We start from the raw sequence: 26211 nt of genomic DNA, 5'->3' as shown, positions 1-26211 counted from the left end.
TAGTCACAGCACACACAGGACTGACAACAAGGAATATGACAGAAAAAAAACTCTCGACAAATTATTAGATTAGCCAGTGGGAGATGAGAAAACAAACAAAAGACTCTCTGCTAGTCATTGTTTGGCACACTGGACAAAAAGCCAATGCTAAAAACTATCACTGTGTTATAATTTCCTATGACTCGAGTAAATAATATTAATGAGTATTCTGTGATACCAGACTTGCTCTTGTCAGAAAACGTTGCCCATCAACAATTTGTAGCAACACAAAACCGTTCGAGCATGATCCACGCTAGAAAAACAGCTAAGGATGTTGGTCATCTTAAAAGAGTTGTTTTCACATGTGAAGCATTTAATTTACTTCTACAACAAAAATATATGGATTAGAGCTTTTGTTTGGATTAGCCATCTCCGGTTTTGTTTTCACATGCAGAAATGCCAGGATCAAAGACAGCATGTATACAAAGCTCCCTAACTTCAGAAATACTCTTTATTCATATCTGAGGAGAGGTTTTTAAGTATCAAATCATACATTTTAAAGAAATATGACAGGAGTAGAGTTCTGCCTGAGCAACTCAGCCCAGGATCCCAGTTGGCTAGCACTGTCCAAACCTGAATTTTTTTAATTGCTGTTCCCAGATCCAGTAGATGTACGGTTGGTCTTTGGCTCTTATTGCCCATTATATAAACATCTAAGTATATTTAAAACAATGCACAGAACCAGGATTTTATTAGTGTTTCATTAAATATTAGGTCACGGCTTTTATTTCTCTATATCAAAGTATATAATAGCCCACCACTGCAAACCAATACTTCAGTTAAGAAAATGTGCATCCATGCACTATGCCAAAAGCAAGAGAGGACACAAATTAATCAGACATGCAAGTTTACCAGTATTCCCATAACAAAGCTTCACAGCACCCCAAGGGAGTTTTGGACAGAGAAAGCTTGTGGAAGAATATTTAATATTTTTATAGCAAAACAAGTTATTTGCTTAAGATAGTTTGGCTGGACTACAGCCTGGCACTCAAGCTTTGTGTAGCAGTTCCAGTAGGAATTAAACATCAGTTTTAATGGCTGCTATGTTCCAATGCCTCCTAATGCATTTAGGGTTATTGGCCAACTTTCTCACATAAAAGCAAGTGTGTGCGTGTGTGTGTATATACAGGATTACAGACACACAAAAAGCTGAGCACAGCTGCTCCATTTTTGTAAAACGGGTTTTTTTGGGGGGGGGGGGGGGGGTTCTTGTTTTTGTGTTTTGGTGTTTTTGTTTCAGTTTTGGTTTTTTTTTTTTTTTTTTTAAATAGGGAGGAGAGTTGTGGTTACTTACCATCCTCATAAGCTGCTACAGCCAGACTGCTGTTTATCCTCACAAAGGAGACATGTGGCTGAGGTCCAGCATCACCAGGACCATGCACTGGTTCCAGGATGGGGGCTGTGTAGTCCCAGGTGCGAGTGTCCCACAACCTCACTTCTCCTGATGTATATCTGGAAAAGAAGGCTGTTATTCATCCTAAAACATCTGAAAAAAGGTAGCTGCAGGAGAAGAGAGGAAGAAACAAAAAGTGTCTTAAAACCCAACACCATTTACAGCTTCTGGAACGACTCTCCTGTTTACACACTCTGTGTACAAGATCATCAACTTTGCTCATTTTATTCTCATTTACTGAATGTAGCATCAAGTCTACTAAAACAAGCAGGTAAAGTGGAGCTACAAGAACACGACTGAGCAATCACAGGTTACCAGCTATCAATGCATAACTAGAATGCAAGGAGAGCTGGGCTCAAGGGAAAAAAGGTAATAAGTTATGAGTCTAAACTACAACATGGCAAAACTTCAAACTGTTTCTTTTTGGTCTTTAAAAATTTGTGATTGTGGTTGTGCCAAGCAAAGGCTGTTTAATCACGATTTATGTACCTACATACAAGCACTCGCACACATACGCCCATCCAAACTACTGCTCTTTATAGAAGGAAATTTCTTAATGCCTCATCAACTGATCAGATTTGCCTACATCTCTGAAGACTAATTAATTTATTAATACATTAGGTGTTTTCATTAGAATTAAGACAGTGCTGCCTTCTTTGCAGAAGGCTCTGTCATTGAAACATCAGAAAAACTATAGTTTAACATCGAACTATAGTTTGCCAAGGAGAAAATAAAAAATAGAATTCAACTTCTCTGATAATACTGAACATATCTACATGAATGAAGGTTGTTACACAGTAAGCAACACAGAATTTGTTCTGTGCCATCTATGCTGTGGCACACAACATACTATTAAAATAACCACTACAGGCAAAGTAGAGAAGCTCCCTCTATGACTGGTCAAAGAACACAGTTCAACAGCAATTTGGAATAGCTCAATAATTATTTAAGATAGGTTTTCATGGAACTGTGACAATTAACACCGTCAGTCTCAGAAGTTTTTCATTGCCATAGCTGAGACTCAGATTCTGTTGGAAAATGAAGGGTGCTTCCTGCTGTGTCAGCTTTATTGTTTCATCCTGACTTTTGGGTGAAAAGTATTTCAAAAGAATGATTCTTATAAGCCTCAAAGGTCTACTCGTTAGAAGTCTGGCTGTCCTATGTTTAGGAGAAAAATAAGAACACAGTTATTTACAAAGGAGGTGAAGGAAAGTGCTTAATAACGGTTTAGAAGATGTCGGACACTGACTCAGGTTACCCAGTTCTTTGGTGAGTATCATGCAACAGGGCTGCAGGTACTCTGGAGCAGATTACTCCCAACATCTCTGGGTGAAAACTTTATACATTTTACACAACTAGTGTAAATTACAGTGAAGATGAAGCTTAAGAGCAATTTGAACCAACTTACAAAGGTGTTTGGACTTGGGTTTGCATGGTTAATTGGACCTTATTCTTAAACCTACTGAGGAGGGTCACTGACTAGATACATGAAGGACTGGTTGGTTGCTTTTGGTGGAATAAGGGTGAAAGGTCCAAGATGCTGCTTGCAGCAAGACAATGCAAAATAGTAATTTATATAGTTGTAAAATAGTGCTCATTCCAGTTCCGTCATAACAGAGAACAGGGAGCACTGTGCGTTCCAGGGGAACCCTGCAAGTGCCCACCAAACCCTACCTTCACGTGTGTCTGTCCAGAAATCCCACCAGTGCACTGCAAGACAGGACAAGTGCTTTGTGCTTGTCAGGACGAGGGCAGTGAAGTGTCTTTGCCCCCATTTCTCCCACTCCCATTTTGCACTCCGCAACACCACTCACATCTTTCCCAGTGCAGCATGACAGCAAATTAGTCCCATGCAGCAAACCTAAGGATTTGGAGAGACGTTACAAGACCATGCTGGAAACATAAGTGGAGGTCTAGGTTTGGGCAGGGGACCAGCACGGGGAAATGGGAGATATAAACAATCTCCTCAGCTGACAACACGCTCCGTTGGCCATCACCACCGCATGCCCATTTCCAGCATACACTGGGCCTGTACCAGAACTAAACTGGAATAATTTCAAACACAGATGAATCCAATTCAGAACTAAAAAAATTTAGTGGTTCAACTCCCCACTTTTAATGCTGTTGTAAAGAGCAACACACTTTCAATTTGTAACAACAACAAAAGGCTTTTAAACTATTAAAGCACTGCCTTGCTGTAAAAAAATAAAAAGGCTGCTTTATAGCAGATAATTGTCAAATCTGCCATATCAATATACATGGCTGAAGAGAAAAACATGCTGCACTTTAGAGAATCTATTTCTAGATAATTTCACTATTTCTATTAATTTCCTGCCACAACAACTTTTACACTTCACCATGAAAATTTAGGTTGGATTACCAGCTACTGAATGAAAGAGCCCTAGGTTTACATCTTCTACCCCAGAACAGGCACAGTCTTCCAAACTCATTCAGTTACTGATCTTTCTATCATGATGGCTATGAAAGGCCCACATAGCTTTTTGCTGGAGTGAAAAAAAAAAACAAGACCCTTTCTGTTCAGTGTAACAACAAATACATTCTATTTGCTAAGATACCAAGAGCATTCAGCTGCTGCTTTTCCCCCCTACACACTGGATGTAAAGAGATGATTATTGCAGTGGCAGGTAAATACTACAACATCTAGTATAAGCCACTTGCACAAAAAGAAAAAGAAAAAAAAAAAACACCCAAAACCACACAATCCCAAAACCTACAATTTCTGAGCTCTCAAGTTCAAAGGAAAAAAAAAAAAAAAAAAATGCAACATTAGAAAACATACCTGATTTATTTCAATTTAGAAAGGCTGTTCAAAGTCTTGCTTGCCTCAGCACAACATGGAGCAACAAGAAAAAGCCTGTTGCTTGCAACCCCTCGTCTCCCCCTCTCCAGATACCCCCTGCCCTGATGCTTCCCAAGGTGTTCCATCCACGCCATGCCTGGTGCTCGGCTCTGGGGCTGCCTGCTGCTCTCCCTATTCACCAGACACGGTCATTCTTCTCCTGGCATACAACAGTAACTCAGCTTCTTCGATGGACTTAAGATTTCACTTTGCTCTTGCTCTTCTAAACACTTCAGTGGATATACAGGAGAAATAGCAGCAGAAGAAAGACAAGAGCTGTGTTTTTCTAAATACACTTCTCCTTGACAAGCCAGTTCTGTAATACTGGAGAGATATGTACACATTTGTAAAAATCAGTCTGCAAATTCAGCTTAAGCTTTACAGATATGCATAAAAAACTTGCTGAAACGGAGCAACAATGGGTGGAATGCATATGGTATAGAGACACTGAAAAAAAATTAAATTCATATGGTATCTACAAACCTACTAAAATAAAAATACCTACTCATCAAAAGCATTTCAACTACTTTTTACTGGCAGTAATGTCATAATGAGATGAGCAATTTCCTTGTGCCCTCTCACAAGAGTGAAAGCAGAAGACTGAAGGAGAAGGAGCTGGGGGTTAAAAGCTGCTCACGTCCCACGATGGCTGGGAAGCAGGTGGTGAAGTGCAGAGCACATGTGGGAGGAAGCGGAGCTGGAGGCTGGGCACCGCTCTAATGAAGTGGTGCTGAAGAGGCAGACGATTTCATAAGGAGAAAAACATCAGGAAACTGGTCAAAACACAGAATCTCATCTGAAAAAGCTCCACTGTGCTGGATAGCAATAGCCAGACAAATTTGGGGAAGAGGAGGAGGGGGAGGCTGATCTCTCTCCAGAGCCCCAGATGTCTTTATCGTTGCCTAATGACAATTATACTCAACCAATTAAGACACTGCTATCACAGTTGCATTGTTAGTAAGCCTTTGGCCCTGAGTGTTGATGGCTGTCTAATTAGTGTTTGTGCAAAGTACAACTGCAACTAATATATAAACTGACAAATACACAAAAGAAAAACTGTTAACAGGAACATTTTCAAAACAGTCGAGACACTACTCATTCAGTCCATGGCAGCAGGAAAGACAAACTGCTTTCCTTGATGGCTTGCTTACTGCTGGCACTGCAGAATTTCACTTCAAACAAGCGGGTCAACCAGACTGTTGCTGGGTTTCTGTTGAAACGGGATGCTGGTGTCAGTCCATTTTGTCAGCTGCCTCAAGCACTCCGCTCCAGGGCAAGTCTAACTACATTAACTTGGTCTGAGCACCAAAGACTCCGGATAAGACACTTCAGAAAGCAGTTTACATTTTCGGTATTTTCTCTAAAGAATTTGTAGCAAGAAAATAAAAAGGAAGGAGAAAGGAAAAACTTTGTTTCACAGTGAGGTTTGATTTCCAGAAGGCAAAGTCTGTTCAGTTTCCAGATACCTGTGGTGATCAACAAAACAAAACAAAAACCCAACAACTTTGTTTCAGGCAGTCAGTGACCATCTGTTAATACTCAAAAGATCTTATTATGAAGTCCTTACAATGTTGATGCATTTTATTGAAGTCAGTAGGAATTTTGCTCAAGTAACAATCTCTAGCTGTATCTCTATTTAAACAGGGGCCTGTTGACAAGCAAGTAAAATAAATTACTATTTTGCATTGTCTTGCTGCAAGCAGCATCTTGGACCTTTCACCCTTATTCCACCAAAAGCAACTAACCAGTCCTTCATGTATCTAGTCAGTGACCCTCCTCAGTAGGTTTAAGAATAAGGTCCAATTAGCCATGCAAACCCAAGTCCAAACACCTTTGTAAGTTGGTTAAAATTGCTCTTAAGCTTCATCTTCACTATAAGGCTCAAGTAAGACAGTGGTAATTCATGACATTAAATTAAAAAAAAAAACTCTTAATCAAAAACACTGCAAGGATCGCAACACACAATACTGACACTAAATGGCTTCTGTTACCTTCTTTATACTCAGTATTATGATCCACAGCTCTTCTCTGAGGTGAGGGACAATAATGAACCTAGATACATTCACCACAGGGTTAGATGGCTCACAGAGTAAGGCTGGATGAAAGAGGCAGAAGTTCCCAAGCCCTCCCGTGTTCTCACAGTTATTTAGAGATATTGATTTTGCCACTACATATATAACTGACAGGTAGCTTGGCTAAGTGACTCCTTAAGGGACAGATTCAGGAAACAGTCTAGTAGAAACAGTGGAGTAAAGAACTACTTTATATGGCAGAAAGGAATGTAAATAGAACACAATGACAAAAAAAAAATTAAATGCAAATGAAATAGGAAAGAGAAAATTTTCTCCTATTACATAGTGTGGCAGAAAGTTACACCATAAAATACAAGAAAAAACAGATGGGGGTAAACCAAAGCCAGCATTTGAAACAATCCTAACACTGGTAGAAGAACATGAAGTAGAAAAGCAATGTCCCTGATTTCATCCAAACATTATTTTGGGTTGCTTGATATATGAGTGCAGCTATGAAAAAAGTGACTAACTTGTACCAAAACAGATCTGGGAACACTTTAAGATTTAACAAGTAGGAAATACATTCTGAGCATCCCTATGATCAGTTCCCAAACTCTTCTGCTGGGAACTTGTCTTTCCAATTCATCAACCCACATCCATCTGCGGACCACACACAGAAACTGAGCTGTGGAAATTTTACAGCTTCATTCTTAAGTCCCTCTTTAGGAACTCATAGCTCTAGGAAGTGGGTTAAGCTTCTGGAGGTAGTGTGCAGTTCTTCTGCAGCTTATCATTGTTACCTGCAACAAAATAAACATTTTGCCATTGTAAGTACTTCTGTATGCCTCGCCTTCTTATTAAGCGCATGCAAATGTGATACCAAGGGAACAGAAACAGGCCAAAGGTAGGCAAAACATTTTGATGAACACTTAGAAAAGCATAAGTTAGAGAAAGCCAAACTCCCTAGTAATTTCCTTTTTAAAGCCAAGAATCTCTCATCATTCAGATCAAGGTTCCAGTGGCTTGCATCAGTCCAGGCCCATTAATTAAACCAGTTGCTCTGACCAAAGAAACATATTACTGTGGGTACTGCCTAAGGCTACTGTCACAGCAGGAGAGATTAAAAAAAAAAAAAAAGTATCTTATTCTCGAAAGAATTCAGGAGGAATTATGATGCAATTTTGGTCCCTCAGCCCTATTATTTCACAAAGGACAAACACATAATGTAACAAATAAAACGATGGGTTCAGTTTCAGATACAGGCAAGAAAATACCATTTGAAGATGATGTAAATTGATACGTTTACATGTTGGAAGGAACACAAACTGCAACACACTGCAAACAGCAGAGAGGAAAAGTATCACCTGCACTGTAGGCACTGACGGCAACAGCCCAAAGGCTGGTAGGTTGTGAAAACAGTAAAAATGAAATGTTCAAGAAGTTTACTAGAAAGAAGGATGGGTTTGTCTGGCGTCATTAGAACACCAGGCTTTACAAGCTCAAAGATAATGACTTCAGAATACTGGGCATCACCACACACACAGCACATCTCACTGCAGCAACGCGCTCCGCTGCATCCAGAAAACCTTACAGGTAAACCAATAGCTTAACGGTCAGGCAGGCTGGAAAAGCATCTTTCACAAAGAATCAATATCAAGCTTCTACTATTGGTTTCGCCTGAAAGGCTCTTTTTCACAAGATGACAGAGAAGCCAAAATGTTTGTCACTTAACACAACCTTACCTAACTCCCGTGGTTTGTCATCTGACCCCTCTGAACTCATGATGTCATCCTGTTTTCAACCCTCCTAAAGGTGACTCACTTGAAAAAAAGAAGGCCTGACACTTATTACTACTTAACAATGATGAGAATGAGTGAAGAGAACAAAAGGTTTGGGGAAGGTTGGAAGAAAAAGGCAAGTATTTTTACCTTCTGCATTACTGCTTTGTTTTACCTCCAGGCTCTCAGTCACTGGGAGGGGAGGGAGAAACATATCAAAGTTTTGCCATTATACAAGTGAGATTTAAGCAATTAAATAAGACGGGTTTATTCAGGCTGCTTAAGACTTCGGTTTGTTAACTTTTATTAATTTTCATTACTAATTAATATTTCGGTTTCCTCAGGTCTGCACACTGAATTAAGATGCAAAAGCTAATAATAAATACCTTGAGAATAGCCCACAAGCCCTATAGCAAAAAAAAAAAAAAAAAAAAAAACCCAAACCACCAACCCCCAAATTATATGAGAGTTGATGTGAAGTTTTAAAAAGTGCATAAAAGTGTTTTCAAGCCTTTCGGGCTAGTTTCACACATCATTATGAAGCTAAAGAGTAGCAAGCCCATTTTTTTAAAAAGTCATTTGCAGGTCACCTTTGAGCAAGAGGAAAGCAGAGTGGGAGGTGATTGGAGAGAACAAAGAAATCTACCATATAGTAGCAGCTACTTCTATGTCTGTATGTTATTCATAGTAACTTAAACTGAAAGGGCCAAAATGTTTAAAAGTGCTGCAGTGTTTAAACTTTAACTCCCGTAAGACTCCTTCAGAATGAAGACAGCTGTATGAGAATTACTTCAGTGCATTTAGTTTCTCAGTGTAAGAGAATCAAAATGTATCACTATGTCTAAAGTAAATGACCCCCCTAGCCACACAGGATATTTAGAAAGTTATTCTTTTACTTCTCATTGCCTTTATCAAGCTTCACTCGGAGAAATACAATCTGTGTCAGGTGTGTTCCACCCTGAAAGGGGAGGAGGTGTTAATCTGTTGATCTACCAGGGCACTCGGAGCAGATGAATCTCACTAGCTCTAATTCAAGAAAACAAAATCTCTAGGCAAGACCAGTACTTACTGCGGGAAGGAGGAAGATGTCTGAAGTTTAAATGTAAAGAGAAGAACCAGGGGCTAACTCCCAGCCTAGTCAATAAGAGGTGCAGGGACTCCAAGCAGCATCTGGTAGATCGCTCTCTGTGGCACAGCAGAGGCATGCATGCTCTTAAATCTCCATTTATGCAAGCTCTTCACTAACAGTCTACCACTCTTTTCTTCAGTCAAGGAAAACAGAAGAAAGAAATAGATACCTTTATATTTTTGGGTCTTTGCAAGGGTAGTGTGACTCTGGATCTCTTCCATTTATTTTCATTTGGGAAGCTTTCAGAGCCACAAACAACAGCAGTAAAGCACCACTGACCTTCCAGCAAGCACAAAAAAGTTAACACAATGCACAATAAAACATCCCTCTGACTCACAGCAGACTTGGTATGGTTTTACGGGGTGAGTTGTGAGGTGAGATGATCACCACCAACACAAGGCAAGTTTACCACACAGTTCAAGGACAGCCACGCATGAGTGTTTCCAACAGAGCCACTCAGACAGCAAAACAGTCTCTCAACACACTACGAACATGTTACACCGCAGGATCCACTGTGTAATGACAACACAGTTCAAACAAGGACCAGATGCATGCTCCAAGATGGGTATCTCCAGGGGGACCTAACCTCTGACTACAGATGCCCATCAGTGTGGTTGTCAACACTGCCAAGGAAAAAAGAAAAAAAAGTAGCAATCTTACTATCTGAACATGTGCTTGCTTAAAAAAAAAAAAAAGAAAAGCAAACCATTTTATTAACAGAAGGTGAAGAAAGACGGGCGTTCTGTACTGAAACCAAACATACGACAGCATTAGGTACAGTGAACCTAATCACCAGTAGTAATTTATAAAAACCAAGCGAGCAGACCTATAATTGTTTTAAGTAAACTCTGACTTAAAGACAAAAGTACATTTGAATTGAATATGGAGAGAGGGGAGGACAACAACCCTTTAAAGAACATCCTTTGAGACGTGTAACTGTAGAAAGGCTGGCAAATACAACATTGATTGGGAGTGAGGTAACCACAAACACCGCTGTCTCAAATGAAAAGGGATTCAAGGTCTGACCCAGAAAACAAGCATCGTAACCGCTGGGATGAAATTTTAATGATAAACACAAGATGCTCTGCATGCAGGCCAGATTGAATTATCTGATGTCAGCCAGTAAATGCAAGGCACTCTGAGAAAGAGGAGCTGCTAGCAGCCACCTTCAACTCGCAGCTCAGGTTGCACTTAATCAATCCTTGATATTCTGCCATCTTCTGGCTTTAGCTTTGGCAGCAGCGTGGAGAAAATAGAGAAGGGTGCATGAAATAGGTACATTTCTCTAAGGGAGAGCTAACTCTGTGTAGCTTATCTTTGCTTCCTTACACAAAGTTGACAGAGAGATCTGCTCCCGAAGAAACACAGTTCAGGCAAACTATGCCTCTATGTATCACACGTGTAGCTGCTGTTTTAAGTCACTCTGCCCACAGCCTGTACAAATTCCTTTTCAGAAAGATTTTTTAAAAGCTCTACAGCAACTAGAATTAAATTTATTCCACTTTCCAGCAGAGTTTGAAGCAGTATAGTGAAGAGCACAAGATCAGGTCTATCACAGCACAGGGTCAAACCAAAGAAGATTATTCTCAGGCTCGCTCCAAGACTCCAAATAGAAAACAGCCCCAGCATTTCTGCTGGAGAACCTCTCTCTCCACTCATTTTTTATTTTTTATAACCATTCTCTGATGTCCCAAGATCCTGAGCTGAATGTCCTGAAACCAGGGAGCAGCTGCTATACACTGCCACAGTTCCCAGCTATAAAGACAGAGCGTAACGCCTGGCTGGCCCGACCGAGCTCAGCCAGAGCCTTGCAGCTGCTCCCCAAAGTCAAACATCAAAAAACCTGCTAAAAAACGAGTGGGCCTATTTTTCTCCAGTGCAGCAACCTGACAGTAGAAGAAAGAAAGGTACACGAGGCCACAAGCCACTGCTCAGGAAACCCTAGGGAATGCCACCCACAAAATTAGCTTTAAGATCATCACCAACTTCAGGTCTTGCAAAGTCACGCATCAGTTTAGCTTTATCCATATACAAGTCTCACTGTAATCTATGATTATTCACATTTAAAGCTAAGCACATAAGTGTTTGCAAAACTGGAGATCTAATCATTAAATGTAACAGATAATTGATATTTATGCTGAGAAGAAAATTGACTTCTGTTAACCTCAGCTATTAAATTACTTCTGCAGTACTGAAAGAATGCAACAGCTAGCTATTGATCACTAGATTCATTACATTTTTATGACAAATTTGAAAGCCATTAAGTACAATACTATAAGCTGGGAGAGAAAGGGGAGGGTTATGTTTGGATTTAGAAAAAACAACCACCAAACAACAAAACCCCAACAAATTCTTCAATCTACCTATCATAAATACTTACCAAATACACATAACAAACAAAGTATTTCCTTGCACAATTTGCTAATGTCCTTGGAGGTTTTAGTTATACCTTTAAGTCTGTCTTGTTTGATATTTACCATGAGATATTACTGGGAGGTGCTACTGTCTTGCAGAATTTGATCATCACTGGCAGAACAAATTTGTCTTCTTTTAGAGCAAGATTCACAGAATAGTTTTCTACTTGCAGTCATTTAAGAGATACTGTCAAAGAACTCAAACTACCAAAACAGAGTGAAGGGCAAGTAGTAAATAGCAAAGGAAATAATTTAACTTGTGTTCTAATATTCTAAACACTTCATTAACTAACCAAGTCGAACAGCTGAATTTGTATTTCCCCATATTGCTTTATCAAATATATGCTCAAAGCTTCATAGAAATATAGTTCATTACTAAAAATCATTTTCTCAGAGAAGGGAAATTACTGAAAAGTAATGTGAGTGAAATCCGTAACATCACTTTTCCTGATTGATACGCACGTGCAGCTTTTCCTTCATTGGTCTCTTACCTGCTCACCTATTTTCAGGAACCTTAATTATTTAATGACACCCCTTCACCATGCCAACTGATGTTAACTCACCAAAATAATCAAGACACTGGAGGAACTGGGGAATCAATATGAAGACTGCGAAACTGCATAAATCCAGCTTCTGTAATACACCAAGCTAAGATATGGACTATTTGATTTTAATATGCAGGCTTAATATCCTTTGTTAATTAATTCTCTAGAAATTTAATTTATTCTGCCTACCTTCCATATATTGCATGTTTGGATACAAACACAATGGAGAAAATGAAGAAAAAGAAGAGCTGGAGGTTTTGGCAGCAGCACGGAGACAACTGGGGTTTCTGGCTCCCAAAAAAAAGTACAGGAGGTTTCATTAGAGACAGTGGAACAGATACAGTAGTGCAGATCCCTAGCCAAGGCCAGGAAACACGCTGCCCGAGCTGAAGGGCACAAAAGAAGTCAGGTTGCTCTCGGCAGGGCCGGATCCCAGCTGCAGACCACAGCAGGCGGGAGCTGCGGTGTTTTAGGGGTGGCTCAAGGAACTCTCGAGGTCAGGGAGGAGGCAGCGTGCCACCCGGGGTACTCCAGCCACCCCGGCTCAAGCCTCTTCCTACGGCTGCTGTGGAGGTTAACCGCTGTGTGGCACTGCCCCTCCAGAGGTCACAGGCTACACAGCTCCGCAGCAGAAGCGTTTGCACCGCTACAACACGACCAATTATAGCAGTGAAAACAGCGCATGAAAAACAGAGAAAGAGAAGCAGTAGTCAATGAATAGGACAGCAGAAAGAAAAGGAGACCTCCCAATGCAGAAGCAAAACACGTGGAAGAGCATCTAGTTAAAAAAAAAAAAAAAAAATCCACCAAACACAAAACAAATCAAAGATAAAAATCCCCCTTTCACTCCTGCTGTCTGCTAGTTTAGATTTCCACTCTTAGTTGCCCAAGAACACTCAAAAGCATTGCAATGTATGTGGGCGTTATCTACACACACAATGTATTTTCAAGGCACCTTTCTTATAACCAGTGTGTGAATTTTATTGTATTTTATAAGTAGTTTTCTCTAGTCCCACAATACATAAGCATACCATTAATGTGAAGTGCTACCATAAAATATGGGACTCTGGTATGTTAAGGATGATGTCCTCTGCCTGCCCCCAGGATGATACCATTTTTATTTACTCGTGTGACTTCTGGAGGGCTACTAATTACCCAACCTGTAAAATGCAAGCAGAATACAGTAAAGTCTTACACCTACTGAGACAGCCACAGTAACCTTTTCTAAGACTTTGTGAGGTTCTTAAAATTGCATTTACGAGTGTAAACCAATGTTAAATCGAGGTCCTGACAAAGCTTTACATTAGGAAAAGAGAAGCTTGGGTTTTCTCTATTTTTGGGTGTGTCATCCCCCCCTGCCCCTGATCATCTTTTAAATAACAACAGAAAAGTAACGGTCCTTCTAAAGGTATCTTGCTACAGCACACAAAATACTCTAGTGATTGAGATTTTTATGGAAACAAACAGTTAAAAGAGCACTTTTCAGAAGATGTGTACAATACTGAATACATTCTGTGTGCTTCCACAGCAGAACAATAGATACAGTTCATCAGAAAGTACTGTAGTCTTTACAGGGTGTACATGTACATGCGATAACTTCTCGCATGGCACAATAAAAATTTGCACTGCTGAAATGACTTGTAGATAACCATCATTATCAGTCACTTGAAGGATAATCTACCTCACCCACAATGGGACTGCAGTCAGAAGAATTCATTCTTGTTGCCTCAAACGGGTGCTTCTTTTGAATTTCTTAAAAAGCAGTAGATGAGATTTCTGTTTGAAAGATTAAGTGAGCAGTAGCCAATCTCATACTCACCCAGCAATAACAACTCCATCACAAGAATGTACATCACAAAGAATTTTTCCCAGCTCATATTGCAGCTGGCTCACGGCACCGATACGGTTCTGCACAGAAAGATGAGACATGGTGTCAGTATTGCAATACATTCATCAACCGAGTTAATTTGCTGCCCCATGGAAAACTCTAAGCTTTGCTATTGCTGCTGACGAGTTTCAGTGCAGCTGAGAGAGGAGACATATCTATTTTATGCTTGCCACCTGGGACTTTTTACAGACAGAAATGAAGGAGAAAGAAGTTATCACTTTTCATTATCATTCATAATCTTTAGGTAGAGAAACAACTATCAGAACAACAACAAAAAAAATTATAGCTTTCTTTTAGCCAGGATACGTAGCGAGCAGGGGAAAGAGCGTTCAAGGATGATTCTCATTATGAAGGGATGGCTGAAGTATAAACACCTCTCTTTCACCAAAGTCAGTGAAGTAGCATAGCAGGCAGAAAGACTCACTCCCAAAAGTAATCAGTCATTGGGAAAAAAAAAAAAAAGGGTATTACAGCTAGGGCTAAGTCTCATAAATCCTTCATCAGCTTTCCCCTTTTAACTGGCAAAAAGAAGCTGCGATACAAAAGACCAACTTGTCAGTACCACTTGCTTGAAGCAGGTTCCCATTTTCTACAGCATCTGGATCCCATTAAAGAAATTCCCTTTTACCTTCCAGTTGGTTTTCAAAGTGCGCTCTCTGGCACGGCAGTTCTTGAGGGCGAGCTTCCAACAGGAACGATCAGAGATGCTCGTACCCAATAGGTATCCTTCCTGTTGGCACAACCGGTACCACAGCACTTCATCTTCTGCAAGTACTTTCCATGTCCTGCTGACCTAGAAATCAATTTTTTATATATATATTTAGAGATATATATATATAAAATAGTTATAAGTAAGAATTAGATTTCAAATAAAATTATTTAAATAACATCTGAAATATACCCCTATAAATCAATATAGACCTGCACTGAGACTAAATGTATTTGTTCACCCTTCATGCTACTGAGAGTATAATAAACCCAATCCTTTAACAAAATGCTTGTTTTCTGTGGATTCTTTTGAAAATAACTGAGTTTCTACTCCACTAAAACTCCAAGCAATGCAGACACCAGCATTTAGTGGCCACACTGCCAATCTGAAATTTCAGTGTATTAAAAAAATTTGAGGGGAAAAGCAGCAAGAGAACAATTAAGACAGCACTGTAAGTTTAGAACAAAAATACTAATTTATTTTCATATTTGTAGTTAAGAAAACCTCTCAGATCACAGCACCATATCCCTAAAGTTCTACTGACAATGCCTGATTAGGTGTATGACATGAGTCATTTATAACCTATTGTATTACAGTATGCATAAATAGGAATGAATTACTAAGTTTTTCAAGTAGCCTCAAGTTGCTGTCCGTTTCAGAGAGAACAGCTTCATCATAATCAATTGTGGGTTTAGAATTAAAGAATCAAGAGGTAAGAGCCAATTTAAGTAGCATTTGTTCTCTGTAATTCTTAATTTAAAAAAAACAGATGTAACCAATGAAAAATGCTACCGGTGAAAGCAGCAATCAATTGTACAGTTTCCAAAGGATTAAAAAAAGCCTTCTCAGACTGACATCATTTTTAGTAACTTACAATTAAGCCTCTAATGTCCATTTCAGTCCCAAGATTATACCAAGAATCTCGGACTCCCATTGATACAAACTCTCACAGGACCATCCCTTTGCGTTTACTTGCCATTCGTTCCACAGTTACACACAGATACAACATGGCACAGGCAGGGGAAAGATGAACTATTACTAGTTCTCCATTTTATAAGATTAATCTCTGTTGCATTTGTCATTACCATTTTGTCACACACACCTTTTTCCGGACCTCTTAAAACCACAGCTTTCAAATACAAAGCTTCACAAAATTATGTATCACGAAGAATACTGAAAGTATGAGATCCTTTGGGCTGGTACAGATTTGCAAGAAGCCCATGCAGAACACAAACCACTGGAGCAACAAAGCGTGCAGTGAGTCTTACAGAAAGAAAATAGCACGTACACACACACATCCCCCCTTAAATAAATCAAGTAATCTCAGAATTTATAACGTCATCTGTAAAATTTTACATGTGATGACTTGGAAGAGTGTGCCTTAGCCTGCTGTACTAACACAGCATCAGGCCAAGATCTGACTAGCCAGCCCAACCAAAACCCCCACAGCATTGCAGGAAGAAAGCAGCTAAGGTCCAGAAAGCACCCATCAACACAACCCTGTGTCCCACCAGTCTCCCTGGATCACAGTAACTGCAAAACCACCTTACACACATGGTCCCAAACCTCCTTGCATACTATATGGTCCCCAGCCTGTGGGACAGCACACTCTCCAATGAACAGCACAGATCTCCCCTTGGAAACTTTCTGAAGCTTCTAGCCATTTTGTTTACGTTGTGTTGCCTGTTGGCCTTGCTGTAAAGACACACAAGTATCATGCTGCTCTCAAGAACCAACACCCCAGTAGTAATCAAGAATTGCATCATAACACGTACCTTGTGACCTGCTTCTTCCAATGGGGAAAAAAAAAAGTTTAATATGAGAGAAAACAGGGGAGGTAGACTGAGTAACCTGCATATGCTTTTAAGATTTGATACCTACATATAAGAGCAGCTCTCAAACAGGAATATTCAAGTCCTGCAGAGCTAATATTTTATTCACCAAAAGACCTCAATTCAAACTAGCAGACACACAATCCCCTTCCATCACCAGACAAAGAAAACAACTTGGATAGGGCAGTCCTAATGCCTTACAAATGACAGAAATAGCAACGAGTCTTCTCTAGCATTATGCACCATCCTGTAATAAAAAAGCAGTGCTTAATGCTCCTGTCCCTACTGGGACACACTCAGGAAGATCAAAAACAACAACAAAAAAAAGCAATCCAAATTTCAAATCATTACAGTTTAGTGGCAAATTTGCTCTCAATTTGATGTTAAAGTAATCTACATCCATGTATTATTGCTCAAAGGAAAAAAAAAAACCTACCCGGCTATTTGCTGACACACAAAAAAAGCAGCTGTTCTGCAGAAGTTGAGCACCCCGGCCAAGCCCAGTCAAGAATAATGGCACCTCTGCCCCCTCCCGTAACTGCGGGGTGTTTCTGCTGACATTGAGGGGACAGGCTAACGCACAAGCAGAAGTAAACAAAGCCAAACTACACCAACTTTCGCCTTGCTTTCAAAAAAACCAAAGGGGAAAAAAAAAAAAAAAAAAAAAAAAGAAAACCCACACAGCTTTGGAGTTTGCCAAAATAGACAATATTGTACAGACCTTTCTAGTTTCATGATCTTAAAAGCTTTTTATAAAAATGGTAAAAAAAAAGGGGGGGGGACGCGACTACATAAAATTTAGACTGCCTTTTCAACTTTCAGGAACAAACATTCAAGGAGAATAAAGATCCTATCCTATTATGATTTTTTTTAATCAAATTACATCGAATCCTGCTGCTTTACAAGCATGAATTTCCAAAGGGTCCCTAATGCAGCCTTTTCTTAATGCACCACAACTGGCATGACAATCCCTTGTAAAAGCCCCACTGAGCGAGCCTCAGCTGCAAGAAATCTCTAATAAAAGAGTCTCAAGCATTTCACTTTACAGCACCACTGTGAGCTGCCGCATTAAAACCAGCCATTGGCTTGAAGTCAACTTTATTAGATCTGCTTGACTTAGAGTTTCAGGTGAGGCCCCGAAAGCCAGAGCATTACTGCTTTATTTATACACATCCATACATTCTGCTTGGTGGAGAGTAGCTGAGACATGCAAAGCTATTATTAAACTATGAACATAATTATTTCCAAATCTACACTATGTAGAAACTCCAACAACCATCAATGACAACATCTTACAGAGTTGTTTATATAGAGTCCCCAATTTAATTTTGTCTTTAGTGCTCCTATTATCTTTTTACTACAGTTCTCAACTGTTCTCAGCAAAGAAACTTTGGTTTCCCCTGAGCTCCACACAGGAACAGTTTTATATCTTATAGTTCAGCAAGTAATAATGTTCTGAAGGACTTCAAAGGCTTTCACTGATATAGGTTTTGCTATTTGGTTTTGCCATTTGGTTTTGTCTTTGGGGGATTTTTAACAAAGAAAACAAAAACCAAAGCAACAGAAAACAAAACTAAAAACCCCACCTCTTCCATCAAATCCTAAATTTCTTCTAATCCCATCTAAATCAACTGGCTCAAATCCTAATGAAGGTTTATTCATCTCTCTCCATATGATAACTGTCTTTGTTTCATTAGGTTTCTTTTCTTCCCTAGACACACAGACATAGTCAAGGTTCACTTGCTGAAGCCAGGGGCCTCAATTAGAAATATCTGGACTTTCAATTCAGTACAATACATAGCGCCAAATAGTATTTAATCCAAAGCCATTCAGATGGAAGCCATACAAGGTGGAAGCTGCTCATCTTTTCAATTCACAGCCATAACGTCATTTTAAGTCTCATCCTGAGCCCAGGATACCCTTATCCATCCGTTTCTCTGCTCTCTCTAAGGTATGAGGAGGGTGAATGATTACTTTGACCCATATACAACCTCGGTACAAAACTATGCTCAAAAAATATACAAGATTTTATTTTTTTAAATGTGTAAACATTGAAAGCCTAACAGTTTGACAATTCCAGAAGCTCTAGAAACAAGCATCTGAAATTCTTGATTTATGCAAAACAACTAATTCTTAAGTTCCTAGAAACAGTCTCCCTTGTACTAGATACATACACAATTGCTGTGTTTGTAAACATTTCTAAACAATCTCTCAGATGAAAATACTAACAGTTCAAGGCAATTTCACACTGATTGTTCAGAAATAAAACTGCCTTAGCATTGCCAAAATTCAGTACATACTGAATCGAGAAGTATTTCACACCACAAAATGCAATTTATGTAATCTCTGGTATTTACTAGAAAGCAGTAAAAACTGTAAGTACATGGACAAGTTCATAGATGAGACATATCACTTGATCACACAGCTGACAGTTTAAAGGCCAGGTCCTCAGGACACAAGTGAAGTTAATTGCAGGTATCTGCAGTATCAGCCCCAAACAACACAAGAACTTCTGATGCATTTCAATTTGTCATACTTGTGGTGCCCCAAGCGACTGTTTTTCTCTTCCCTCTACATCACGACCAGGAGGAAGGACTGACTGTTCTTCTCACAGAAGTCCTAAGAGTTGCTCATAGCATAGATTATTTCTTTCAACGGTCAGAACATAATCAAAAGGTCCTCAAAGGGCTGGCGTAAAGCAGAGGGAAAATTTTGCCATCACTCTGGACTGTTCTGCTGATACATTAAGTCCTAGATACCTTTCTCCTTGAATTATAAACATTGGATATCAACAGGGACTGGTCTGCTGGATGCTACTGAATGTCGCACAACTACTGCGAACCCACCAGACCTCCAGAACTCATGACACCATTAATTTCCATGCTGCACATGGCTTTTGTATTTCAAGTGCCATACAGATAGCTTGGGTTTTATAGTACTACTTCAAAAAAATCAAAGAAAAGCTGTGGGGAAGAAGGGGAGAGTGAAATATCAGGGTGAAATTAAAGTTCTCCGGAGCAGTCTGTGGTGTGATTAAATCTCAAAGAGGCTCTGCAGTCAGGCTACTTTACTGTTAGTTGGTTACCAATTTGGCATGAAGAACTAAGCAAACAGGTTTTCTCCAAAGGCACTCACATAGTTCACGATGCCAATTCCACTAACTGGCCCAATTTCACTAAAATCCCAAGGCGCCTTAATAAAAAAACCCTTTCTACGATAACACCGTAAAGCAGCAGGGCTTTCCATTTAACAGAAGAGGGCTTCCCCCCCCCTTCAAAAACAAAATCACCAAGAGAAAAATGAAAACGGTATTTGTTTTTATTACTGTGCTTTTTATTTGAACACTTAAAAAGAAGCCAGCTTTGCACTAAAAGCACTGGATATTCATCTCATTCGGAAAGCCTTGTAAAACACTGGGCATTTGCTCAGCTACCTGTCAGCTGCCACGGAGGACCAACTGACTCGGTCTGAGAAGGCGAATGAGAAACGTGGAGAATCTTCTCAGTGTTACAACTCATCTTATGAGAACAGGTTCAAGTCAAAAACAAAAGCGATCAAGAGAAAAAGCAAGTGCAGTCCAAGCACAGAGAGAAGGCGCAACCCCGCATCAGCCAATCTTTTTACTATGCCATGAGGTAAACTGATCATGCCTAAGGAAAGAAAAAAAAAAAAAAAAGAGAGAAAGAATAATTTTAAAGTAATCCACTTCAAAAATGCAACCCTGTTCCTTTTCATGAGATGCAGCCTTTACTGATCTCATATCTCTACCTCAAATGACAGAAACTCAAGCATATCTGAAAGCTTCAGTCTCCTGGACCGCACCAAGAAAAAAAAAAAAATCCTAGAGAATATTTTCCTCTGCAACAGAAGCCCTGCATGAGGAATTATTTTTCTTCTAGAAAAGGCATTAGCAAGCCAAAGATTTAAGCAATAACCACCTATACCTATTTAACGCTATGACTTGGTCATACAGAACACTAAAAGCCCAATTTCATTTAAATGCATGCGCCATTTGGATACTACTTGTGTCTAGTTTACATTCCACAACAAAGCCATACCCTGTCTGTCACTTTTCATTTTTACACGTTAACAATTCTCTCTCTTGCAAACAGGTTGGATTTTTGTGAAGTTGCAAGATGTGCTCCGTACATAAAAATTCAATCAACACCAGCCTGAAACACTAAATAGTGGCCATGGGCGAAGCTGGCAATGAATATCCACAATATTCTACTCTATTTCACAGGGTAATCAGCACTTGGCAATTAAGTTTGCTTTGAAAACTCATTCAGAGAGGAGGTTCAGCATACAGTGTGCGAAGAAAGGAGATAAAGAGGCTTAGTAGTCTGGGCTGAACAATTCTGCATGTAGTCAGGTTGTGTGAGTTTCAGTTAGTAAAGCTACTTGAAGAGACAGGCAGTTTACAACTACACACAAGTTATGGACCACGTCCGAGTACAGACTGGTGAAAACATTACCTTAACATATCACTGAAGAAAAACATAAACACCTTGTGGGGCAGGGAGGAAGGAAATCAGTGTCACTTAAGACTTTAGACTCACATGAAATTACTGCAGACAAAAAGTTACTACTCCAATTTCTACGGCTCAAGTCACACACTGAAAGAGTGGGAGGAAGAGTTTTGCAGTGCTAAGGGCATGGCAACAAAGTGCCAAGTTCTAAATACTGCAGCAAGACATTTGTTTCTAAATACGTTCGCTCGAATCAAAAGATCTTTGCAAGTATTTATTTTAAATTTTAAAGTTTCAGTTTAGTCCAAGCCACAAATGTTTTAATTAACTCTACTCAACTGCAAGCTACAAATCCAGCTCATTTACTATTATTTTTTCAATATTCAGCTTTGGAAGTATTTCTAATAAGGAAAAGCACAATCAGCTGAGCTACTTGGGCTACCACACATCTTCCCTGCACCAAGGTGCCTGACTGTTTCTTGAGTATTTCTGCTAATTTTATGTTGTATCGGAGAAGCAAACTGTCAGTAGCACTTACCTGAGCACACCTTCCCAATTCAGTCTTACCCAGGTACTGAAATATCTTCAGTGCCAGTTCATAAGGCAGCTGGACATCAAAGAAAGGAACCTCATTTATTTCATTCTGAAAAGAAAAAAAGAGAAAATTATTTGTTAGGCTTCTTTAATGCACAGCTAGACAGTAGCAAAAGTTACCATAGTACGAAGAAAGGATGTTGTATCCTTAGTGCCATCACAGTTCCACAAAAAAAACAGAAGTAATTCTGCCTCTCCTTCCTGTAACGGCACATCAGACAGACCATGCTGGCATGAAGGTACCTGAGCTACTCTTTGTTCTCCCTGAGTCATGTCAGGTAAAGAATATTAGAAGGCTAAATGGAGCTAAAAAGCAAATTGAGAAGAACTATAAGGCTTATCTACAGTCAGATGGCAGTGAAAGGCAAGACACAAGTTCCAGTAAAAAAGTTTATCTAAGGTTTCAGCATCAAAAAGACCAAACAAGTAGGCACTTTGAAGACATATGCCCATTAATAATGTCACTTACAAGATTTCAAACACAGATGATGGAAAACAAACAAATATTTTGATATAAAACTGAATGGAGATGACATTACAGTTTGTTTATGTCTTTGATTAGTAACATACAAATGTCTTCTTAGTATGAAATCTGCTGAAAGAGTTGCTGCTTTAACTCAAAACAAACAAAAAAAAAAAAGTAAACCCAAAGAATCCATCATTTTAATCTAACAGCTAAATGCAGCACACACATTTTTCCTAGATGTTTTTTGTTTGTTTTAACTACATAACTGCAGAAAGAAGATTTAATAATTATTGCATCAAGATCTGTCTTCTCTCTCATTTCCATCTGGATATTTCCATTTTTTACACTATATAACAGAGAGAGCAAAATCAGCCCATTCTGACCATTGCCACATCACCCATTATGAAGTTTTGCTGTAGTGTTTTTTCCTGGTTTCTGCACCCCCCCAGGTGCTCCCAAACACCTGGTCACTCTCCATCAATCCCCATGCACAAAATCAGCAGCTCAGTTAAAAAAAAAAAAACAACCCTATCTCCACTGTTTGCCATCAGAAAGTCAGGCAGATCCCAAATCAGGATCATCCCCTGCCCCTCCGCACTCCTCCGGCCCCGATACCTTTGTTTCTTTGTAGGTCTCTTCTACAATTACTCCTTGCTCATTTAAACCTGGACCCTTTGCAGTACCAGCAAAGTAGCAAAAACAGGCAATGCTGGGTTTATATCAAGTACAGTTGCACAGGAAAACTGTCATATAATGTGGTTGCGTGGGAGTTTTTCATGCAAAAGGTATTCTACGCTAGAGAAGTGGTTAACACAAATATGGGCAATATTCCCATGAGGTCTTTCTAGCAAAACAGCATCAGTTTATAAAACACTGGAATCTCGCACTCATTCTGAAGTTACTTAAACTAGGACCCGCAGCCAACCTTCCTGCTCCCCTCCCTCCCTGTCCACAGTTTTCCTGCACAAACAGCTCCTTTTCCTTTCCTTTTCCTCTGCACGAGGAACACTGGCTCCACTCCCTGCTGCTGATTTGCAAGAAGATCGTTTGCTTTCATGTGATTTAAATTGCATCCATTTCCAAAGGGGACACCAAAGAAAAATATAAAAGGAACTCTGAGACCGCATCTCTGTGGCCACATGCAGAGAGACCCCAAACTGGCCAGATGTGAACCAGCTCGGATCCAGGAGCAGCACAACCATTTTAGAGCAACATGCTGCCCAAACAAATAAGATGAGCCATTCGGCAAGGCTTATTAGCTCTAGGCTTATGAGCTCAGGCACAGCACCACTATGAATATATTGCTTCCAAATTGGAGTTGACTCGCATCCAACCAGCAGAACCTGGTCTGTCTGCATGTATCCAAAGGTATCACTGGAAGGACAGACTGCCTACAGATGGACCGGTTCAGACACAGCAGTCAAGACCGACAGCGCTCTCACGAAAAAGAGGGCAAAGAAAAAACAGCTGTATAGATTTTATTTTTTAAAAAAATTAACCTGAAAGAGTATTTATAGTCAAACTGTAAGCATGAGCTTATGACAGAGCACAAGGAACGATCACACTAATTCCATTCTAATGCCATCTTAGCATTAGAGACAGATCAAGGTCTTCCTCCCTTCCTACATCCCAAAAATTCACGCAGCTCCTCTTTAGCACAGCGCTCGCCACTGCAAACCAAGCAGTAACCTGAAGTGATCACCAGCCTGTCTAGCAGTCTACTGGAATGAATCCAAAACTCAAATACTACCAACCCCTCTGAGACAGATTTGGGCTCCTGCGTGCTAATATAGCACTAATTCTGTAAATGGATTAATTTGTGCCTTGCAGACAGAAATTTAATCTGTTCCTTTTAATTTTTTTAAGCAAAGAATAATTAGTCACAGTTAGGTTAGTGAGAAGCAAGAAAATGGATTTCCCCCCTAGTTTTCTTACACTGTAAATAAAACCTCTATTGCATTTAGAGGATTTACCAAAATAACTTTAATCTGGTTCAGAACTGTATTTAAGACGCTTTCCAAATTAACTCCTTTACTTAAAGAATTAATACTTGTTTTCTTACTACACTGCTGTGTCACTGGGCAGGACGCCCTTTATTAATGCACCTGCATCAAGCAGCCTGATTAAGCGACAAACTCCTTTTTTAAGAGAGAGAAAAAAAAAAAAAAAAAAAAAAAAAAAAAACACTATCGGCTAAGAAAAGCAGTAGATGTTGGAGGGCTGAGCTCTCCCACGACGGAACACGTGCGGGAGCGAAGGTTATGACCAAGCCCACAAGAACCCAAAGCTCCGCGTCGCCCTTTCCCGCCCCACCCCGGCGACGGGGCGCAGCCGGGCCCGTCCCTCCGCTCCCACCCGCGCCGGCCCCACGGCGGCCCCCGCTCCCTCCGCGCCTTCCCCCGGCCCCGCGGCGGGCGGCGGCCCCGCGCAGCCCTACCAGGTCCCGGATGAGCTGCCCCAGCAGGTCGCCGTCCCCCGCCGGCTCCTCGGCCGGGCGGGCGGCGGGCGGCGGGCCGCGGCGGGCCGGGGCGCCGCCGTCCAGCAGGCCGCGGGCCAGCGCCAGGTACCCCGGCTCGGCCGGCTCCTCGGCGCTGCGGCGGCCCCCGGGCTCCGCCGCCGCCTCCCGCCGCCGCCGCTTCGCGCCCCCCGCCAGCTCCTCCCGCCAGCGGCGGCGGAACAGCTCCAGCTCCGCCGAGCCCGCGGCCATGGCGGCTGGGCCCGGCCCAGCCTCCCGCCGGCCCGGCCCGGAAACCGCCCCCCGCGCCCGCGCGTTCCGCCGCGCGAAGGTTCCTACCGGCGGCGGGGCGGGCCGGGTCCCGGCTGATGGCGGGGGCCGCCGGGCGCCATTTTGCGGGCCCGAGGCCGGTGGAGGGGCTGGGGCTGCCGTCGAGGGGCGGGGGGCTCAGCGAGCACGGCCCGGTCTTAAAAAAACGCCGGTGGCCGAGCGAAGGGAAACCCACGGCTGCTTCCCAACCGTGGCGGGAAAGCCGCTCGCCAAAAAGCAGAGGCAAAGCGGCCGAGCGTCGCCCACCGAGCTGTACTGCTGCATGGCGGGCCCGTTTCTCCCACCCATTCTGTTGGCCAAAACTCAAGGTTTTGGGCAGGGGTGGTGCTGCCCCACACCGTGTCCGTTAACACCTCCCGGGAAAGAGGTGCTGGGCCGCCCAGCGAGCCCCGAATCACACCCGCCTCCTTCTGCGGCGGCCGCAGACACAAGAGCTGCCGCTTTCGTGGCGTTTGCTCCGTGCCAACCCACCTTGTTGCTGAAAGTCCGCGCTCCAAACGATGGCTAAACCCAACCGCTGGAACGTGGCCACGGAGCTACTGCTGCTTCAGGCAGCCCAGCTGCCCAGCGGAGCGGACAGGCCGCGAGTCTTCAAGGCTTCGGCACAACTTCTGCGGAGCGCTTGGGGAGATAAAACAGGTGAGTGATGCTTGTTCATTTTAAGTCAAGGTGCTTGCTGGGCGCTGGTGGATGTGCTAAAACACGCGGCCCTTGCTCTCAGCAGCGGTGTGTGCCAATGTACCTCCACCCCTGCGTCTGCCTCTGGCTGCTGCCATTCGGCATCCTCGGCGACCGCTTGCTGCTTTTTCTCCTTTGCAGAGTGTTGCTGCCTGTGCAGTTTGCAAAACCCAACTTGGTGACCGCAAACAGGCATTTTGGATTGCAGGAAAAACCCGAACTACCTCATTTGGGGAGGGGAACTCCTGTATGTAGAGACCCCACAGAAAACTTGGTTTTCCACAATCATTTGGACTTAGAGCAGGATCTGCCCAGGGTGCCTATGCTGACCGTGGTGAGCTTTGCCAACAGAGGGATTGCAGAGCAGGAGCTGCCCCTGTAGCGGGGTGCGGGGCTGCTTGGGGAACGTGGCTGGGTTGGGAAGAAGGCGATCCCCAGGAGGTTCTCCCTAGACCCCTTTGCAATACCAGGGTGATCTGCCAAGGGGGTGGCAGCAACCTCCCTGCCAGGCAGGAGGGAAACAGGCCAGTCTGGGGTGATTCCTGCCCCACCGGGAGCTGCAGGGAGCCCCTGCAGCTGTCCCAGGGCTGATGGTGATGGGGAGTCCTGCCCCTGTGCAC

General features: G+C 41.7%; 1 protein-coding gene across 1 annotated transcript in view; it reads right to left on the bottom strand.

Moving 5' to 3' along the window:
* FBXW8 (F-box and WD repeat domain containing 8) overlaps positions 1 to 24857 on the bottom strand; it is a 51561-nt gene extending 26704 nt beyond the window's left edge. Inside the window, exons 1-5 of the mRNA XM_042805042.1 lie at positions 24566 to 24857; positions 21607 to 21711; positions 14687 to 14851; positions 13990 to 14078; positions 1334 to 1491 (exon numbers count right to left, since the gene is read on the bottom strand). Coding sequence (XP_042660976.1) covers positions 1334 to 1491; positions 13990 to 14078; positions 14687 to 14851; positions 21607 to 21711; positions 24566 to 24835 — 787 coding nt within the window. The 5' untranslated portion in view covers positions 24836 to 24857. The remainder of the gene's footprint in view (positions 1 to 1333; positions 1492 to 13989; positions 14079 to 14686; positions 14852 to 21606; positions 21712 to 24565) is intronic.
* Positions 24858 to 26211: the final 1354 nt, after the last annotated feature.

The sequence above is a fragment of the Tyto alba genome, unplaced genomic scaffold (genome assembly GCF_018691265.1).
Source record: "Tyto alba isolate M040663 unplaced genomic scaffold, T.alba_DEE_v4.0 Super-Scaffold_44, whole genome shotgun sequence".
Classification (NCBI taxonomy): Eukaryota; Metazoa; Chordata; class Aves; order Strigiformes; family Tytonidae; genus Tyto; species Tyto alba.
The sequence above is the reverse complement of the archived record's forward strand: the minus strand, read 5'-3'. Positions and strand labels throughout refer to the sequence as shown.